This window comes from Passer domesticus, unplaced genomic scaffold (assembly GCF_036417665.1).
Source record: "Passer domesticus isolate bPasDom1 unplaced genomic scaffold, bPasDom1.hap1 HAP1_SCAFFOLD_225, whole genome shotgun sequence".
NCBI classification, from domain to species: domain Eukaryota; kingdom Metazoa; phylum Chordata; class Aves; order Passeriformes; family Passeridae; genus Passer; species Passer domesticus.
Window position 1 is genome coordinate 18,086 of NW_026990004.1, and position 19,455 is coordinate 37,540.

The 19,455-nt window shown below is 60.6% G+C and overlaps 1 protein-coding gene across 1 annotated transcript; it reads right to left on the reverse strand.

Annotated features, from left to right (window-relative positions):
* Positions 1–278: 278 nt before the first annotated feature.
* On the reverse strand, positions 279–19,293 carry LOC135292170 (cyclin-dependent kinase 16-like). Its single transcript, XM_064406402.1, is given in 18 exon segments — positions 279–1,787; positions 2,412–2,459; positions 3,840–3,917; positions 4,801–4,825; positions 4,828–5,146; positions 6,399–6,430; positions 6,433–6,506; positions 7,431–7,528; positions 8,186–8,306; positions 9,836–9,959; positions 11,168–11,230; positions 11,881–11,975; positions 12,679–12,793; positions 14,164–14,220; positions 15,199–15,300; positions 15,989–16,113; positions 18,392–18,509; positions 19,131–19,293. Coding segments are annotated over 16 exon segments (1,575 nt in total). The 5' UTR covers positions 18,501–18,509; positions 19,131–19,293; the 3' UTR covers positions 279–1,787; positions 2,412–2,421.
* Between the last annotated feature and the right edge of the window lie 162 nt (positions 19,294–19,455).

Genomic DNA, 19,455 nt, shown 5'->3' on the forward strand with positions numbered 1-19,455 from the left:
GCGTCACCTCAAAGTGTCACCTCGGAGTAAAGTGGGAGTAACCCCGGAGTAACGTGTCAGCCTGGAGTGAAGTGGGAGTAACCCTGGAGTAGCGTCTGCTCAGCCCCTCAGGGTCTGAGTAACCTCGGAGTAACCTTGGAGTAACCTCGGAGTAAGAGCTGAGTGTAAAGGGTGAGTATCTGTGAAGTATCCTCGGAGTATCCTCGGAGTGAAGGCTGGAGCAGCGCGGCGAGCGGGGCTGAGTAAGGTGTGAGTAAAGTCTGAGCAACCTCTGAGTAGCGGGGGGAGGGGCTGGGCAGGCGGGGGAGGGGCTGAGTAAAGGGGGAGTAACCCCAGCCCTGAGGGGCGGGGGCCATGCAAGGCCGGAGTAACCTCGGAGTAAAGGCTGAGTAAGGGCTGAGTAACATCCAAGTAAAGGCTGAATGACCTCTGAATAGAGGCTGAGTAAGCTCGGAGTAAGGGCGGAGTAAGGGCGGAGCAAAGGCCAAGAGGAGCAAAGCACCCGGAGTAAGGGCTGAGTAAGGGCTGAGTAAGGTGTGAGTAGCGCAAAAGGACCGAAAACAACCCAAAAAGGGGGAGCTGAGCAAGGCCGGAGTAAGGAGCTGAGTAAGTCTGGAGTAAGCCTGGAGTAAGTTCTGCCTGCAGGTCCAAGTACCTCAAAGGCTGAGTAAGCTCGGAGTAAACTTGGAGTAAACGCGGAGTGAGGATCTCCAGGAGGAGCCCGAGTAAGAGCTGAGTAAAGGCCCCGCCCTGGCTGTGAGTAACTCAGGAGTAAAGTCTGAGTAGGAATCAAGTCCTGAGCAGGCTCTGAGAACCTGGAGTAACTCAGGAGTAACTCAGGAGTAACTCAGGAGTAACCGAGAGCAGGAGCAGAGAACGGCTGAGGAGTAACCCTGGAGTAGGGCAGGGGTGGCCCAGAGCTGGGCCTGAGCTGCCTTGGAGTAAAGTCTGAGTAACCCTGGAGTAACCCTGGAGTAACCTGGGCCCAACCTTGGAGGAAAGTCTGAGTAACCATGGAGTAGAGTTGTAGTAATCCTGGAGTAACCACAGAGTAACAATGGAGTGAAGCAGGTCCAGCCTTGGAGTAAAGTTGGAGTAAAGTCAGAGTAACCTGGGCCCAGCCTTGGAGTAAAGTCTGAGTAACCCCGGAATAACCGTGGAGTAACCCTGGGGCAACCTTGGAGTAAAGTCTGAGTAACCCTGGAGTAAAGTATGAGTAACCCCAAAGTAACCCTGGAGTAACCTGGGCCCAGCCTTGGAGTAAAGTCTGAGTAACCCTGGAGTATCCCCAGAGTAACCAGGGCCCAGCCTCGTGGGGAACCCTCCCAGGAGACGCCGCAGCCCCGAGTAACCCCTGGAGTAAAGCCCGAGTAAGCTCCGAGTAAGCGCCCCTCCCCCACTCCCCCTCAGGCCCCGCCCCCGGGGGGAGGGGCCGATATAGACTCTGATTTATAATATTGCCTTGAAAAAATAAAACTCGACGTAAACCGGGGGGGGAGACCCCCCCAAAAAAATGGGGGGGACCCCAAAAATGGGGAGGGGACCCCAAAAAACGGGGGGGACCCAAATCCCCCCCAGACCCCCCCAGAATGGGGGTCCCACGTGAACCCCCCCCCCAAAATCCAGCAGCAGTTCCTCAGATGGGGGAGGGGGGATTTGGGGGGGGGTCTGCTGTCCAAGGACCCCCCCCCGAGGAGTTTTGGGGCGTCCCCGACGTTGTGGAGTTTTTTGGGGGGACCCCAGCCCCAAATCTGGGGGGTCCTGGGGGCGCAGCAGCAGTCCGGGCGCTGTGGGGAGAGGAAGGAGTTAAAAGGGGACCCCAAAAAGACGAAACCCCCTCCCCAAATTCATCCCTCCCTTTTCAGGGACCCCTCCCCGAAATTTTGGGGGGGGTCTGAACCCCGAATTTAAGGTGGGGCTGCTCCGTTTTTGGGGGGTCCCAATTCCAGGGGGGGTCTCCTAAATTTTTATCATTTTATTTTTGGGATTTTCTCTTTTTTTGGGGTTTTTTTTGGGGGGTTCATTTCCCAAGATGCTGCCCCACCCCCCCGGTTTTGGGATCCTGGATTTTGGGGGGGCTGATCCCAGATTTTTGGGGGCAGATCCCAAATTTTGGGGGGAGCTGATCCTGGATTTTGGGGAGCTGATCCCAGATTTTTAGGGGCAGATCCCAAATTTTGGGGAAAGCTGATTCCAGATTTTGGGGGGGCTGATCCAAAATTTTTGGGGGTCTGATCCCACATTTCGGGGGGACTGATTCCAGATTTTTGGGGCCTGATCCCAAATTTTGGGGGCAGCTGATCCTGAATTTTGGGGGAGCTGATCCCAGATTTTGGGGAGGCTGATCCGGATTTTGGGGAGCTCATCTCAAATTTGGGGGGGCTCATCCCAGATTTTGGGGGGGGCCTCACCTGCTCAACATCAGAACTCGGTGTCAAGCACCCGGAAGGCGGAAGAACCTCGCAGAGAAAAAGAGGGTCAGAAAACCCAAAAAAAAACCCCAAAACCACCCCAAAAAAAGCCCCCAAAATCACCCCCAAAAAAACTCCAAAACCACCTCGAAAAACCCCCAAAATCACCTCAAAAATACCAAAACCAACATCAAAATTACCCCACAACACCCCCCAAAAACCCCAAAATCACCTCAAAAAAAACCAAAACAAAATCACCTCAAAAAACCCCAAAATCACCTCAAAAAAACCCAAAATCACCTCAAAAAAAAACCCCCAAAATCACCTCAAAAAACCCCAAAATCACCTCAAAAAACCCCAAAATCACCCACCTGAGCTGTGGGGGCAGGGTGGGGGTTCAGGAGTTTTGGGGTCCAGGTTGAGGAGATTTTTGGGGCTTGGGTATTTTTGGGGTTCAGGAGGTTTTTGGAGCCCAGGTTTTGGGGTTCAGGGCATTTTTGGGGTTCTGGGGTTCAGGATTTGGGTTCAGGGGGTTTTGGGTTTAGGGGTTTTTTGGGGTTCAGGGTGTGTGGTCAGGGGGTTTTTGGGCTTCAAGAGTTTTTGGAGTTCAAGATTTGGGATTTAGGTGCTTTGGGGGTTCAGGTTTTTGGGGTTCAGGGGTTTTTGGGGGTCAGGTTTTTGGGGTTTAGAGGTTTTTGGGGGTTCAGGATTTGGGTTTCGGTGTTTTTGGGGTTCAGGATTTGGGTTTAGGGTTTTGGGGTTCGGGATTTGGGTTTAGGGTTTTGGGGTTCGGGATTTGGAATTTGGGTGGTTTTGGGGTTCGGGGTTTTGGGGTTCAGGGTTTGGGTTCATGGGGTTTTTCGGGATCAGGTTTTTGGGGTCAGGGTTTTTGGGGCCTCATCCACGGGGTCAAGGTGTTTTCGAGGTTCAGGATTTGGGATTTGGGTGGTTTTGGGTTTCAGGATTTTGGGGTTCAGAGGGTTTTTGGGGTTCGGGGTTCTTGGGGTTCAGGGTTTGGGTGTTTTGGGGTTTCAGGATTTGGGTTCAGGGTTTTTGAGGTTCAGGATTTTGGGGCTCAGGTTTTTGGGGTTCAGGGTTAGGGTTCAGGGGGTTTTTTGGGGTTCAGGATTTTGGGGTCTCACCCATGGGATTCAGGTGTTTTGGGGTTCAGGTTTTTGGGGTTCAGGGGTTTTTGGGGTTCAGGTTTTTGGGGATCAGGATTTTGGGGTTCAGGTTTTTGGGGTTCAGGTTTTTGGGGTTCAGGGGGTTTTTGGGGTTCAGGGTTTTTGGGGTTCAGGGGGTTTTTGGGGTTCAGGTTTTTGGGGTTCAGGTTTTTTGGGGTTCAGGGGGTTTTTGGGGTTCAGGTTTTTGGGGTTCAGGGGGTTTTTGGGGATCAGGATTTTGGGGTTCAGGATTTTGGGGTCTCACCCGTGGGGGGCAGCGGCCCCGAGCGCAGCCCCGGCTCCTTCTGCAGCTGGATCTCCTTCAGCGCGAAGATGGACGTGGCTGGGGGCGGGGACACAATCGGGGTGTGGTCAGCACAAGCCACACCCCCTGGAAAACCACACCCCTTATTTGCATAGCCCCACCCACAGCACAGCTCCACCCGTGGAAGAACCACACCCAGAAAAGCCCCGCCCCCAAAGCCACACCCACTCAATGCCCCACCCACGTGAAGCCCCACCCCCAACATCAAAGTGAAACCCCGCCTAAGGGCCACACCCATAGAAGCCCTGCCCCAGTACCCCACCCATGTGAAGCCCTGCCCCATTTGCCACTCCCATATGAAGCTCCACCTCCCGTGCCACGCCCATCCCAGTGCCCCACCCTAAAAACCCTCCCCACTTTCACTACCCTCCCAGTGCCACACCCATGTGGAGCCCCGCCCACAGTGCCACACCCACACAAAGCCCCCGCCCACAGTGCCACACGCATGTGAAGCCCTGCCCACTGCCACACCCACAGAAGCTCCTCCTCCAATGCCCCACCCATGTAAAAACCCCACCCCAGTGCCACACCCACATAAAGCCCCGCCCCCAGTGCCACACCCAGTGCCGCACCATGCAAAGCCCCGCCCCAGTGCCACACCCATGTGAAGCCCCACCCCCAGTGCCACACCCACAGAATGCCCCACACCCAAAGTCTCACCCAGTGCCACACCCACACGAAGCTCCACCCCCAGGGCCACACCCACATGAAGCCCCGCCCAGGCATCACATCCATGTGAAGCCCCCGCCCACTGCCACACCCACAGAAAACTCCTCCCCAATGCCACGCCCCACAACAAGGCCCCTCCCACACAGTGCCCCACCCACATAAACCCCCACCCCAGTGCCACACCCCCCGCAAGCCCCGCCCCCGGCCCCGCCCCCCGGCCCCGCCCACTCACTGTCGGGCAGGGCGCTGACGCGCGGCACCCCAGGCAGCTGAAGAAGGCGTGTCCCATGGCCTCCGCCGCCGGCAGCCGCCGCCGCCCCCTCGAACTGCCCCGCCCCGTCAGGCCACGCCCGCTCGTGGGACACGCCCACAGAGGGGCGTGGCTGGCCAAACCCCAGCCACGCCCACCAAAGGGGCGTGGCTGCTTCCCCGCCCCCTCCCGGGAGCCACGCCCGTGGGGGAGGGGTGGGGAGGGTGTGGTCGCTTGGGGGTGTGGCCAAAGGGGCGGGGCCAGCGCAGGCCACGCCCAGCTCACCTGCAGCAGCTGCCCCAGGAGATCGGCGCCGTCCTGGTCCAGCCTGGGGACAGAGGGACAGTGACACCCAGGGACAGTGACACCCATGGGAGAGTGACACCCAGGGGACACCCAGGGACAGTGACACCCATGGGAGAGTGACACCCTGTGACACCCAGGGGAGAGTGACACCCAGGGGACAGTGACACCCCAGGGGAGAGTGACACCCAGGGGGACAGTGACACCCAGGGGAGAGTGACACCCATGGGAGAGTGACACCCAGGGACAGTGACACCCATGGGAGAGTGACACCCATGGGAGAGTGACACCCATGGGGACAGTGACACCCAGGGACAGTGACACCCATGGGAGAGTGACACCCATGGGGACAGTGACACCCAGGGGACAGTGACACCCAGGGACAATGACACCCATGGGAGAGTGACACCCATGGGGACAATGACACCCAGGGACAGTGACACCCATGGGACAGTGACACCCATGGGAGAGTGACACCCATGGGGACAGTGACACCCAGGGACAGTGACACCCATGGGAGAGTGACACCCATGGGGACAGTGACACCCAGGGGACAGTGACACCCATGGGAGAGTGACACCCAGGGGACAGTGACACCCATGGGGGACAGTGACACCCAGGGACAGTGACACTGGGGACAGTGACACCAGGGGACAGGTGCCATTCTATGGGACAGGTGCCACCCCATGGCAGGCGTCACCCTCAAAGGACAGATGCCACCACAAGGGACAACGTGTGACCACTGTGGGACAGGTGCCACCCCTATGGGACAGGTGCCAGTCTATGACACAGCTGCCACCCCAGGGGACAGTGCCACCACTATGGGACAGGTGCCACCCTTGGCCCAGGTGCCATCCCATGGCACAGGTGACATTCTATGGGACAGGTGCCACCCCCAAAGGACAGAAACCAACACAGAGGACACGTGCCACCCCGCGTGCCACCCCCCGGGCCAGGTGCCACCCCACAGGACACGTGCCACCCCACAGGACAGGTGCCACCGCAAAGGACAGGTGCCACCCCTGGCCCAGGTGCCACTCCACGGGACAGGTGCCACCCCAAAGGACAGAAACCACCCCACAGGACAGGTGCCACCCCGTGTGCCACCCCCGGCCCAGGTGCCACCCCCATGTGCCACCCCACAGGACAGGTGACATTCTATGGGACAGGTGCCTCCCCGTGTGCCACCCCCGGGCCAGGTGCCACCCCGTGTCCCCCCCCGTGTCCCCCCCGTGTCCCCCCCCGTGTCCCCCCCGTGTCCCCGCCGTGTCCCTGACCGTGGCGCGTGCTGCCGCAGCCCCCTCGGGGGGGGTACAGGGGGTATTTGTGTGCCCGGAACTCGGCGTTGGCACCGATGCCCGGCCACGTCTCCTCCGTCGGGGTCCCTGAGGGGGACACGGGGGGGGGGGACAGGGGTCAGCACCCCCAGATTGCCCCAAACCCCCCCGGATTTGCCTCAAATTCCCCAGATTTGACCCCAATCCTGCCCAGCTTTGCCCCAAATCCCCCCGCATTTCCCCCAAAACCCCCCAGATTTGCCCAAAACCCCCCGGATTTTTCCCAAACGCCCCAGATTTGTCCCCAAATCCCCCCAGATTTGCCTCAAACCCCTCAGATTTGCCCCAAAACCCCCCAGATTTGCTCCACCCCCCCCGGATTTGCTCAATTTATACCAGGATTTGCCCAAATTCTCCTGGATTTGCCCCAAATCTCCCAGATGGATCCCAAAACCCCTTGGATTTCCCCCAAGCTCCCCAGATTTACCCCAAACCTCCCTGGATTTGCCCCCAATCCCCCAAAATTTCCCCCAAATCCCCTCAGATCTGCCCCAAACCCCCCAGATTTCCCCCAAATCCCCCCAGATTTCCCCCAACCCCCCCAGATTTCCCCCAGACCCCCCGGATTTGCCCCAAATCCCCCCGGATTTGCCCCAGACCCCCCTGGTTTCCCCCAGACCCCCCAGATTTCCCAAACCCCCCAGATTTCCCCCAAATCCCCCGAGTTTTCCCCCAATCCCCCCAGATTTCCCCCAGACCCCCCAGATTTCCCCCAGACCCCCCGGATTTGCCCCAATCCCCCCAGATTTACCCCAAACACCCCAGATTTCCCCCAGATCCCCCGGGTTCCCCCAGACCCCCCAGATTCCCCCAAATCCCCCCAGATTTCCCCCAGACCCCCCAGATCTGCCCCCATTTCCCCAGATTTCCCCCAGACCCCCCGGATTTGCCCCAAATCCCCCCGGATCTCCCCCAGACCCCCCAGACCCCCCGGATCTCCCCCAGACCCCCCGGATTTGCCCCCAGACCCACCCAGCAGGCGGAAGATGAAGTGCAGCTGCTCCTCCACGGTGGCCCCGGGGAACAGCGGCCGCCCCGTCACCATCTCCGAGAAGATGCAGCCGACCCCCCTGGCAGGGAGACCCAAAAAAACCCCCCAAAATTACCTCCAAAATTATCCCTGGAATTACCCCAAAATCACAAACTGACCCCCTTGGCACGGAGACCCCAAAAAAACCCCCAAAATTACGCCCCAAATTACACCAAAAACTCCAAAATTATTCCTGAAATTACCCCCAAAATCACAAACTGAACCCCCTGGCATGGAGACCCCAAACACCCCAAAATTACCCCCGTGGGACCCCCAAAATCCCAAAGTCCCTCCCAGTCTATCCCAGTGCCCCCAGTGCCCATCCCAGTGCCCCCCCCAGTGCCCCCAATGCCCATCCAATCCATCCCAGTGCCCATCCCAGTCCCTCCCAGTCCATCCCAGTCCCTCCCAGTCCATCCCAGTGCCCACCACATGTCGATCTGGGTGCTGTACTCGGTGGAGCCCAGCAGGATGTGCCCATCCCAGTCCCTCCCAGTATATCCCAGTGCCCCCGGTGCCCATCCCAGTCCCTCCCAGTATATCCCAGTGCCCCCGGTGCCCATCCCAGTCCCTCCCAGTATATCCCAGTCCATCCCAGTGCCCCCGGTGCCCATCCCAGTCCCTCCCAGTATATCCCAGTCCCTCCCAGTGCCCCCGGTGCCCATCCCAGTCCCTCCCAGTCCCTCCCAGTGCCCACCACATGTCGATCTGCGTGCTGTACTCGGTGGAGCCCAGCAGGATGTCGGGCGGGCGGTACCACAGCGTCACCACCTCGCTGGAGAACGTCTTGGTGGGGATGGACTTGGCCCGGGCCAGGCCTGGGGGCACAGAGGGGTCAGGGGGGCAAAATGGGGCTGGGGGGGCAGGAAATGGGGCTGGGGGGGGGGCAGAATGGGGCTGGGGGCACAGAGGGGTCAGGGGGGCAGAACGGGGCTGGGGGGCAAAATGGGGCTGGGGGGCACAGAGGGGTCAGGGGGGCAGAATGGGGCTGGGGGGCAAAATGGGGCTGGGGGGCAGGAAATGGGGCTGGGGGGGCAGGAAATGGGGCTGGGGGGCACAAAATGGGGCTGGGGGGCAGGAAATGGGGCTGGGGGGGCAAAATGGGGCTGGGGGGGCAGGAAATGGGGCTGGGGGGGGCAGAATGGGGCTGGGGGCACAGAGGGGTCAGGGGGGCAAAATGGGGCTGGGGGGGGCAGAATGGGGCTGGGGGGCAGGAAATGGGGCTGGGGGGCAGGAAATGGGGCTGGGGGGGCAGGAAATGGGGCTGGGGGAAAGGAAATGGGGCTGGGGGAAAGGAAATGGGGCTGGGGGGGCACAGAGGGGTCAGGGGGGCAAAATGGGGCTGGGGGGGCAGAATGGGGCTGGGGGCACAGAGGGGTCAGGGGGGCAAAATGGGGCTGGGGGGGGCAGAATGGGGCTGGGGGGGAGGAAATAGGGCTGGGGGGGCACAGAGTGGGTCAGAGGGGTACAAAATGGGGCTGGGGGTGCAGGAAATGGGGATGGGGGGGACAAAGGGGTCAGGGGGAACAAAATGGGGCTGGGGGCACAAAATGGGTTGGGGGGGCAGGAAATGGGGCTGGGGGAAAGGAAATGGGGTTCAGGGAGAGTTTGTGGAGCTCTGAAGGGTTTTTGGGGTCCCATGGGAAGTTTTGGGGTCCCAGGGGAGGTTTTTGGGGGTCCTAGAGCAGGTTTTGGGGTGCCAGGTGGGGTTTTGGGGGTCTCAGGGGATGTTTTTGGGGTCCCAGTGGAATTTTTGGGGTCCCATGGGAGGTTTTTGGGGTCCCAGGGCAGGTTTTGGGGTCTCAGGTCAGGTTTTTGGGGTGCCCTGACCGAAGTCAGCCAGTTTGAAGTCCCCCCGGTGGCTCAGCAATCCTGGTAACGTCTATGGGTTTTTTTTGGGTTTTATGGATTTCTGAAGAGATTTGGGGGGTTTTTGGGGTCCCAGGGGATGTTTTTGGGGTGCCCTGACCGAAGTCAGCCAGTTTGAGGTCGCCCCGGCGGCTCAGCAGTCCTGGGAAGGTTTATGGGATCCTGGGAAGGTCTATGGGTTTTTTTGGGGTTTTATGGATTTCTGAAGAGATTTGGGGGGTTTTTGGGGTCCCAGGGGAGGTTTTTGGGGTGGCAGGTGGGATTTTTAGGGTGCCCTGACCGAAGTCAGCCAGTTTGAGGTCCCCCCGGTGGCTCAGCAGTCCTGGGAAGGTTTATGGGATCCTGGGAAGGTTTATGGGTTTTGGTGGTTTTATGGGGTTTTGAGGTCCCGGGTGGGGTTTTTGGGGTCCCAGGGGAGGTTTTTGGGGTCCCAGGGGAGGTTTTGGGGTCCCAGGGGATGTTTTTGGGGTGCCCTGACCGAAGTCAGCCAGTTTGAGGTCGCCCCGGCGGCTCAGCAGCAGGTTCTGCGGTTTGAGGTCGCGGTGCAGGACCTTGTGGCGGTGGCAGAAGGCCAAACCCCGCAGCAGCTGGAACAGGAAGAGCTGTCCCCACCCCAGGGGACATCAGCACCCGGGGACACCCGGGGACACCCGGGGGGACACCCAAGGGACATCCAGAGACACCCAGGGACAGACAGGGACACCTAGGGACATCCAGGGAGAACCATGGACACCCAGGGGACACCATGGGGACATCCAGGGACACCTGAGGACACCTGGGGATACCCAGGGGACACCCAGGGACAGACAGGGACACCCAGGGGACCCTCAGAGATACCCAGGGGACACCCGGGGACACCCAAGGGACATCCATGGGGACACCCGGGGACACCCAGGGGACATCCAGGGACACCCAGGGACACTCGGGGACATCCATGGGGACACCTGGGGACCCTCAGAGATACCCAGGGGACACCCGGGGACATCCAGGGACAGACTGGGGACATCCAGTGACACCCGGGGACACACGGGGACATACATGGGGACACCCAAGGGACATCCAGGGGACGTCCAGGGGGACACCCCAGGACATCTAGGGAACATTCAGGGACAGACAAGGACAGACAGAGATACATGGGGACACACAGGGACAGACAGAGGACACTCAGGGACAGACAGAGGACAGACAAGGACAGAGAGGGGACATTTGGGGATAGACAGGGACACCCAAGGGACATCCAGGGACACCCAGGGACACCCAGGGACAATTCCAGTCTCTCTCTGGTTCCTAAACCTCCCTGGGAGGAACCAAGGACCCCAAAATCCCCCCAAATTCCTGACTTTGTGCATGCTGATGACCCCAAATCCTTCCCAAAATCCCCAAAATCCCCTCATCCTGATGTTGTGAATTCTGATGACCCCAAAATCCCCCACAAACCCCCCAAAATCCCAAAAAACCCCAAATCCCCCCGAGCCCACCCTGACGGTGTGCATGCTGATGACCCCAAAACCTCCAAAATCCCCCAAATCCCCCAAAATCAAAAAAAAACCCCAAAATCCCCCCGAGCCCACCCTGACGGTGTACATGCTGATGACCCCAAAATCCCCAAAATCCCAAAAAAACCCCAAAAAACCCCAAATGCCCCCGAGCCCACCCTGACGTTGTGCATGCTGATGACCCCAAAACCCCAAAAAACCCCAAAAAACCCCAAATGCCCCCGAGCCCACCCTGACATTGTGCATGCTGATGACCCCAAAATCCCCAAAATCCCAAAAAAACCCCAAAAAACCCCAAATGCCCCCGAGCCCACCCTGACGTTGTGCATGCTGATGACGTTCCCACAATCGTCCAGGTACTGCTTCAGGTCCCGGTCCTGGACAAGAGCAGAAAATCCCAAATTTTGGGGGATTTGGGTGAATTCGGGGTGACTTTGGGGTGAATTTCAGGGCGGATTTTGGGGTGATTTGGGGTTGATTTTGGGGTGATTTTGGTGTGGATTTTGGGGTGATTTCAGGGTGATTTGGGGTGAATTTGGGTGGATTTTGGGTGGGTTTTAGGATGGATTCGGGGTGAATTCAGGGTGAATTTTGGCGTGGATTTTGGGGTGATTTGGGGTTGATTTTGGGGTGGATTTCAGGGTGAATTTTGGGGTGATTTGGGGTGAATTCGGGTGGATTTTGGGGTGATTTTGGTGTGGATTTTAGAGTGAATTTGGGGTGAGTTTGGGTGGGTTTTGGGGTGAATTTGGGGTGAGTTCGGGGCGAATTTTGGGGTGAATTTGGGGTGAGTTCGGGGCGAATTTTGGGGTGAATTTGGGGTGAGTTCGGGGTGGATTTGAGATGATTTCAGGATGGATTTCGGGATTAATTTTAGGGTGATTTCAGGGTGAATTTTGGCGTTGATTTTGGGGTGATTTTGGGATGATTTGGGGTGATTTCAAGGTGAATTTTGGGGTGAATTCTGGGTGATTTTGGGGTAAGTTCGGGGTGATTTTGGGGTGAATTGGGGGCCATTTGGGCTCACCAGGTACTCGAAGACCAGCGTCAGGCACTGCGGCGTGTGCACGATGTCGTGCAGCGTCACCACGTTGGCGTGCTTGAGATCCCGCAGCAGGGACACTGCGGGGACACCAGGGGACACCGAGGGGACATCGGGGACACGGGGGGGACATGGAGGGGACACGGGGGGGACATGGAGGGGACACGGGAGGGGACACGGGAGTTCAGTGGCCTCAGCCCTCGTGGGAGCCACCCCCAGAGCTCCCTGAGCCCTCCCCACTGCAGCGACCCCCGGCGTCCCCCTGCTGTCCCCAGTGTCCCCTCAGTGTCCCCAATGTCCCCAGTGTCCCCACCCTCGTGGATGGCCGTGCAGGCTGTGTCTCCCCGGTGTCCCCAGTGTCCCCAGGGTGTCCCCAGTGTCCCCAATGTCCCCCCAATGTCCCCAATGTCCCCCTGGTGTCCCCAATGTCCCCCCGGTGTCCCCAGTGTCCCCCCAATGTCCCCAGTGTCCCCCCAGTGTCCCCGGTGTCCCCTCAGTGTCCCCAATGTCCCCCTGGTGTCCCCACCCTCGCAGATGGCCCTGCAGGCTGTGTCCCCTCAGTGTCCCCTCAGTGTCCCCTCGGTGTCCCCCCAGTGTCCCCAATGTCCCCAGTGTCCCCCCGGTGTCCCCAGTGTCCCCTCAGTGTCCCCAGTGTCCCCACCCTCGCGGATGGCCGTGCAGGCTGTGTCTCCCCGGTGTCCCCAATGTCCCCCCGGTGTCCCCAGTGTCCCCCCAGTGTCCCCAGTGTCCCCAGTGTCTCCCCGGTGTCCCCAGTGTCCCCACCCTCGCGGATGGCCGTGCAGGGCGCTCCCTCCTCGTGCTCCAGCCGGATTTCCTTCAGCGCCACCAGGTTCTCGGTCAGCTTGCTGCGGCCCTTGTACACCGTGGCGTACGTGCCCTGGAGACAGGGGACATGGGGACATCATCGGGGACATGGGGACAGGGGGACATTGGGGACATCATCGGGGACACGGGGACACACTGGGGACATTGGGGACATCATCAGGGACATGGGGACATCATCAGGGACATGGGGACACCATCGGGGACATGGGGACATTGGGGACATTGGGGACATCATCAGGGACATGGGGACACACTGGGGACATTGGGGACATCATCAGGGACACCTGTACACTGTGGTGTACGTGCCCTGGGGACAGGGGACCCATTAGGGACATCATCAGGGGCCAGCAGGGCCAGCAGGGACAGCGGGACACGAAGGATTGTGAGGTGATTTCGGGTGATTTTGGAGGGTTTTGGGGATTTTGGGGCATGGCGACCTCAGGACAGTGGGGACACAAATAGGGCACAGGTGACACAGAGATGACACATAGGTGGCACAAATGACACAGACGGCACAGGTGACAAATGACACTGGTGACACTGGTGACACAGGTGGCACGAGTGACACTGGTGACAGAGGTAACACAGGTTACACTGGTGACACAGGTGGCAGGCGGCACAGGTGACAGCACAGGTGACAAGTGACACACAGGTGGCACAGGTGACAAGTAACACAGAGGTGACACAGGTGACAGGTAGCACAGGTCACAGGTGGCACAGGTGACAGGTGGCACAGGTGACAGGTGGCACAGGTGACAGGTGGCACAGGTCACAGGTGGCACAGGTGACAGGTGGCACAGGTCACAGGTGGCACAGGTCACAGGTGGCACAGGTGACAGGTGGCACAGGTGACAGGTGACACAAGTGGCGACACAAGTGACAAAAGTGATACACAGGTAACACAGGTGACAGCACAGGTGATAGGTGGCACACAGGTGACACAGGTGACAAGTGACACAGATGACAGGCGACACACAGGTGACACAGGTGATACACAGGTAACACAGGCGACACAGGTGACAGATGACACTGGTGACACAGGTGACAGGTGATACTCAAGTGACACAGGTGGCACAGGTGACACTGGTGACACAGGGGGCAGGTGGCACAGGTGACACACAGGTGACAGGTGGCACAGGTGACACAGAGGTGACACACAGGTGACAGGTGACACACAGGTGACAGCTGACGCACAGGTGACAGGTGACAGGTGACACTGGTGACACAGGGGGCAGGTGGCACAGGTGACACACAGGTGACAGGTGGCACAGGTGACACAGAGGTAGCACAGGTGGCACAGAGGTGACACACAGGTGACAGCTGACACACAGGTGACAGGTGACAGGTGACACAGGTGACACAGGTGACAGGTGGCACAGGTGACAGGTGGCACAGAGGTGGCACCGGTGCCCCGTGCCTCACCTCCCCCAGTTTGTCCAGTTTCACGTAGGTCTCCAACTTCCCGAAGCCGATTTCCGACTGCAGAGAGGGGCCTGTTACTGGGAGCGCTGGGAGGGCCGGGGGGCCCCGCCTCCCGCCCTGTACTGGTCTGTACTGGTCTGTACTGGTTTATACCAGTCCATACTGGTCTGTACTGGTACATACTGGTCTGTACTGGTTTGTACTGGTCTGTACTGGTTCATACTGGTCTGTACTGGTCTGTACTGGTCTGTACTGGTTTGTACTGGTCTGTACTGGTCTGTACTGGTTTGTACTGGTTTATACTGGTCTGTACTGGTCTGTACTGGTTTGTACTGGTTTGTACTGGTCTGTACTGGTCTGTACTGGTTTATACCAGTCCATACTGGTCTGTACTGGTCCATACTGGTCTGTACTGGTACATACTGGTCTGTACTGGTTTGTACTGGTTTGTACTGGTCTGTACTGGTTCATACTGGTCTGTACTGGTCTGTACTGGTCTGTACTGGTTTGTACTGGTCTGTACTGGTCTGTACTGGTTTGTACTGGTTTATACAGGTCTGTACCGGTCTGTACTGGTCTGTACTGGTTTGTACTGGTTTATACTGATCTGTACTGGTGTGTACTGGTTTGTACTGGTTTATACAGGTCTGTACTGGTCTGTACTGGTCTGTACTGGTTTGTACTGGATTATACAGCTCTGTACTGGTCTGTACTGGTTTGTACTGGTCTGTACTGGTTTATACTGGTCTGTACCGGTCTGTACTGGTTTATACTGGTCTGTACTGGTCCGTACTGGTCCGTACTGGTTCGTACTGGTCTGTACTGGTCTGTACTTATTTGTACTGGTTTATACTGGTCTGCACTGGTTTATACTGGGAAGCGGCAGCAGAAGCCACTGGGGAAGGAGGCTCAGCAGCCTCCCCCACGCAGCCGAGGGGCGCTGAGCAGCGATTGTCAGTCCCTGTCCCTCCGTACTGGTTTATACTGGTTTATACTGGTCCATACTGGTCTGTACTGGTTTATACTGGGACGCACCAGGGAGACGCGGCGCAGGCGGCGGCTCAGGGGCCCGGGCAGCCCCAGCCCCCCCTCGGGCAGGCGGGTGTCAGCGGGCAGGGACAGGCGCTTGGTGACGTCCTGGGGACAGGGACAGGGGACAGGCCAGCGCCCGGTCACACCAGTGCCCGACCAGTCACACCAGTCACACCAGTGACACCAGTGCCCTCCCAGTGCTCCCAGTCACACCAGTGCCCTCCCAGTCACACCAGTGCCCAACCAGTCCAGCCCAGTGCCCTCCCAGTGCTCCCAGTCACACCAGTGCCCTCCCAGTCACACCAGTGCCCTCCCAGTCACACCAGTGCCCTCCCAGCACTCCTAGTTACACCAGTGCCCTCCCAGTTACACCAGTGTCCTCCCAGTGCTCCCAGTTCAAACCAGTGCCCTCCCAGCGCTCCCAGTTCAAACCAGTGCCCTCCCAGTTCAGCCTAGTGCCCTCCCAGTCCCAATCTCCTCCGACCCCCCCCCAGTCCCTCCCAGTCCCCCCCAGTCCCCCCCAGTCCCAGTCCCCCCAGTCCCCCCAGTATCCCAGTCCCTCCCAGTCCCCCCAGTCCCCCTCAGTCCCCCCCAGTCCCTCCCAGTCCCCCCAGTCCCAGCGCTCCCAGTCCCCCCAGTATCCCAGTCCCCCCAGTCCCCCCAGTCCCCCCAGTCCCCCCCAGTCCCCCCAGTCCCTCCCAGTCCCAGTGCTCCCAGTCCCCCCAGTATCCCAGTCCCAGTCCCCCCAGTCCCCCCAGTGCTCCCAGTCCCAGTCCCAGTACCCCAGTCCCACCTCGCAGGCTCCGTGCCGCGGGTGCTGCCGCAGCCTCACGGGTGACGCCACCTCCTCCGAGGATGTCCCCGAGGGGGGGTCGCTCTCCCCGTCCGACCCCATCCGGGCCTCGTCCCCGCCCGGCTCTGGGGACCCCAAAACACCCCAAAATAACCCAAATACCCCAAAACACCCCTGAACATCCCAAAACCCGCCAAAGATCCCCCCAAAACCACCCCCCTGGGTCCAACCCCATCCAGGCCTCGTCCCCCCCCGGCTCTGGGGGCACGGGGGGGTCAGGGACCCCAAAACACCCCAAACATCCCAAAATACCCAAAAACCACCCCAAAACCCACCCAAAACACCCCAAAAAATCCCCCCCCCAAAACACCCCAAAAAAACCCCAAACTCAAGAGAACCCTTGGGACTCCTCAGTGTCCCCAGGCTGTCCCCAAAGCCCCCCCCAAGGACCCCCCAATGTCCCCAAGGACCCCCCAGTGCCCCCAAGGACCCCCTCAAAGGGGGTCCCCAGACCCCAGGGACCTCCAAACCTCAAGGGACCCCCCCCAAAATCCCCCCAGGGACCCCCCCAATGTCCCCAAGGACCCCCCAGTGTCCCCAAGGACCCCCCTTAACATCCCCAAGACCCCCAAACAGCCCCCCAAAACCAAGGGATCCCCAAAGGACACCCCATAACCCCCCGATGTCCCCCCTCAGTGTCCCCAAAAACCCCTCAAAGGACACCCCAAAACCCCAGAGACCCCCAGTTGTCCCCAAGGGACCCCCCCAGGGTCCCCAAGGACCCCCCCCGTGTCCCCAAAAATCCCCCAAAGGACACCCCAAACCACCAGGGACCTCCCCAATGTCCCCAGTGTCCCCCTCAATGTCCCCAAGGATCCTCTCAAAGGGGGTCCCCAAACCCCAGGGACCCCCAAACCTCAAGGGACCCCCCCAAAATCCCCCCAGGGACCCCCCCAATGTCCCCAAGAACCCCCTCAAAGGACAACCCCAAATCCCAGGGACCCCCAATTGTCCCCAAGGACCCCCCAGTGTCCCCAGGAGCCCCCCAGGATCCCCAAGGACCCCCCAAGGTGCCCAAAAACCCCCCAAAGGACACCCCCAAACCCCAGGGACCCCCCCCAATGTCCCCAAGGACCCCCCAATGTCCCCAAGGACCCCCAAGCCCCCCTCGAAATCAAGGGACCCCCAAAGGACACCCCATAACGCCCCTGATGTCCCCCCCACGATGTCCCCAAGGACTCCCCCAGTGTCCCCAGGAGCCCCCCAAACCTCAGGGACCCCCCCAAACCCCCCCGGTGTCCCCAGAGGTCCCCAGGGTGCCACACTGTGCCCCCCCCCCCCCATTTGGGGACACAGAGGTGGCACGGGGACAGCGCGGGGGGGGCGGCAGCGGGGCCAGGTGGTGGCACCTGGGGGGGCGCGGGGGACAGGACACGGGGACAGATGGACGGACACGGGGGGGGCAGGGGACAGATGGGGAGGGGGGGACACGGAAGGAGCCTGGGGGGACACGGGGGGGGGGACAGGAGGGGACCCCCGGCTCTTAAAGGGGCCGTGTCCTGATGGGGGGGTCTTAAAGGGACAGGCACCCCAAAAACTGTGCCACCCTCGGCTTCTTAAAGGGACAGGCACCCCAAAATGTGCCCCCCCCAGCTTCTTAAAGGGACAGGCACCCTCTTAAAGGGACAGGTACCTCAAAACTGTGACCCTCCCCTCCAGCTTCTTAAAGGGACAGGCACCCCAAAATGTGCCCCCCCCAGCTTCTTAAAGGGACAGGCACACTCTTAAAGGGACAGGCACCCCAAAACTGTGCCACCCCGGCTTCTTAAAGGGACAGGCACCCTCTTAAAGGGACAGGCACCCCAAAATGTGCCCCCCCACCTTCTTAAAGGGACAGGCACACTGTAAAAAGGCCAGGTACCTTCTTAAAGGGACAGGCACCACAAAACTGCACCCACCCAACTTGGTAAAGGGACAGACACCTCAAAATGTGCCCCCCCCGGCTTCTTAAAGGGACAGGCGTCCTCTTAAAGGGACAGGCACCCCAAAACTGTGCTCCCTCTGCCTCCTTAAAGGGACAGCCGACCTCTTAAAGCGACAGGCACCCTCAATTTCCCTTCTGCCCCCCACCACCACCAAAGCTCTTAAAGGGACAGGCACCTTCTTAAAGGGACAGCGACCACTTAAAGCTACAAGAACCCTCTTAAAGGGACAGGCACCCCTCAATTTCCTTCCCGCCACCCCCAAGGCTTTTAAAGGGCCAGGCACCCCCGACCCTGCCCCCATCTTCTTAAAGGGCCAGGCACCCCCAACCCGCGCCGCCTTAAAGGGCCAGCTCCCATTTTGGGGGGGGCGGGGCTCGCTCCGAGGGGGCGGGGCTCCCCTTAAAGGGCCAGCGCTCACCGCTGTCGCTGCCGGCGCCGTCGCGGGGGTCCCCCAGGCCCTTGTCGGGGGCGCGGCCGCCCCGCAGCGTCATCGACAGCTGCCGCTTGATCTTCTTCATCCGGTCCATGGCCCTGCCCTGCGCGACAGCGGGCCGGGCACAGCTGGCACAGCTGGCACAGCTGGGGCCACACTGCACACCTGGGCACAGCTGGGGTCACCGCACACCTGGGGCCACACTGCACACCTGGGCACACCTGGGGGCGCTGTAACCCCGAGTGCCCTGCACACCTGGACACAGCTGGGCACAGCTCGGGGTCACTGCACACCTGAGCCGTGGCACACCTGGGCACACCAGGGGCCACCCTGCACACCTGGGCGCCCCCTGCACACCCGGGCACACCTGGGTACACCCGGGCACAGCTGGGCACCGCTGGGCGCCCCCTGCACACCCGGGCCATGGGCACACCTGGCACCCCCCTCACACCCGGGCACACCTGGGCACACCTGGGCACACCCGGGCACACCTGGGCACACCTGGGCACATCTGGCCCCTCCCCATCTCCCCCCCCCCGGTAGCCCCCTCCCTCCCCCCCGGTGCAGCGCGTGCCCCGAGTGGGCGTGGCCTCCTCCCCCCCCCTCCCCCCCCGCTGCCCTCACAGCGGCCGCGGCTCCGGGAGATCCCGGGGGGATCCCGGGGGGTTCCGGGGGGATCCCGGGGGGTTCCCGGTGCTCCCCGGGGTCCCGGCGGTTCCGTTACCGGCTCAGCGGCGCGGAGCCTCCCAGAAATCCTCGGCCATGGCGGGGCCGGGCCCGACCCCGCGCGGGCTCCGGTGGGGCCGGGCCGGGCCGGGCCGGGCGGGAGCGGCGGGAGCGGCGGCGGCGGCGGCGCAAGATGGCGGCGGGGGCGGGGCTGCGTGACGTCAGCGCGGGGGGCGGTGCGATAGAGACGGAGGGGCGGGGCTAAGCGGTGAGTGACATTAGCGTGAGGGGCGGGAGAACGCGCTGGAGGGGCGGGGCTATGCGGCGGGTGACGTCACTGTGGGGCGGGACAAGCGCTGAAGAGGCGGAGCTAAGTGCCGGTG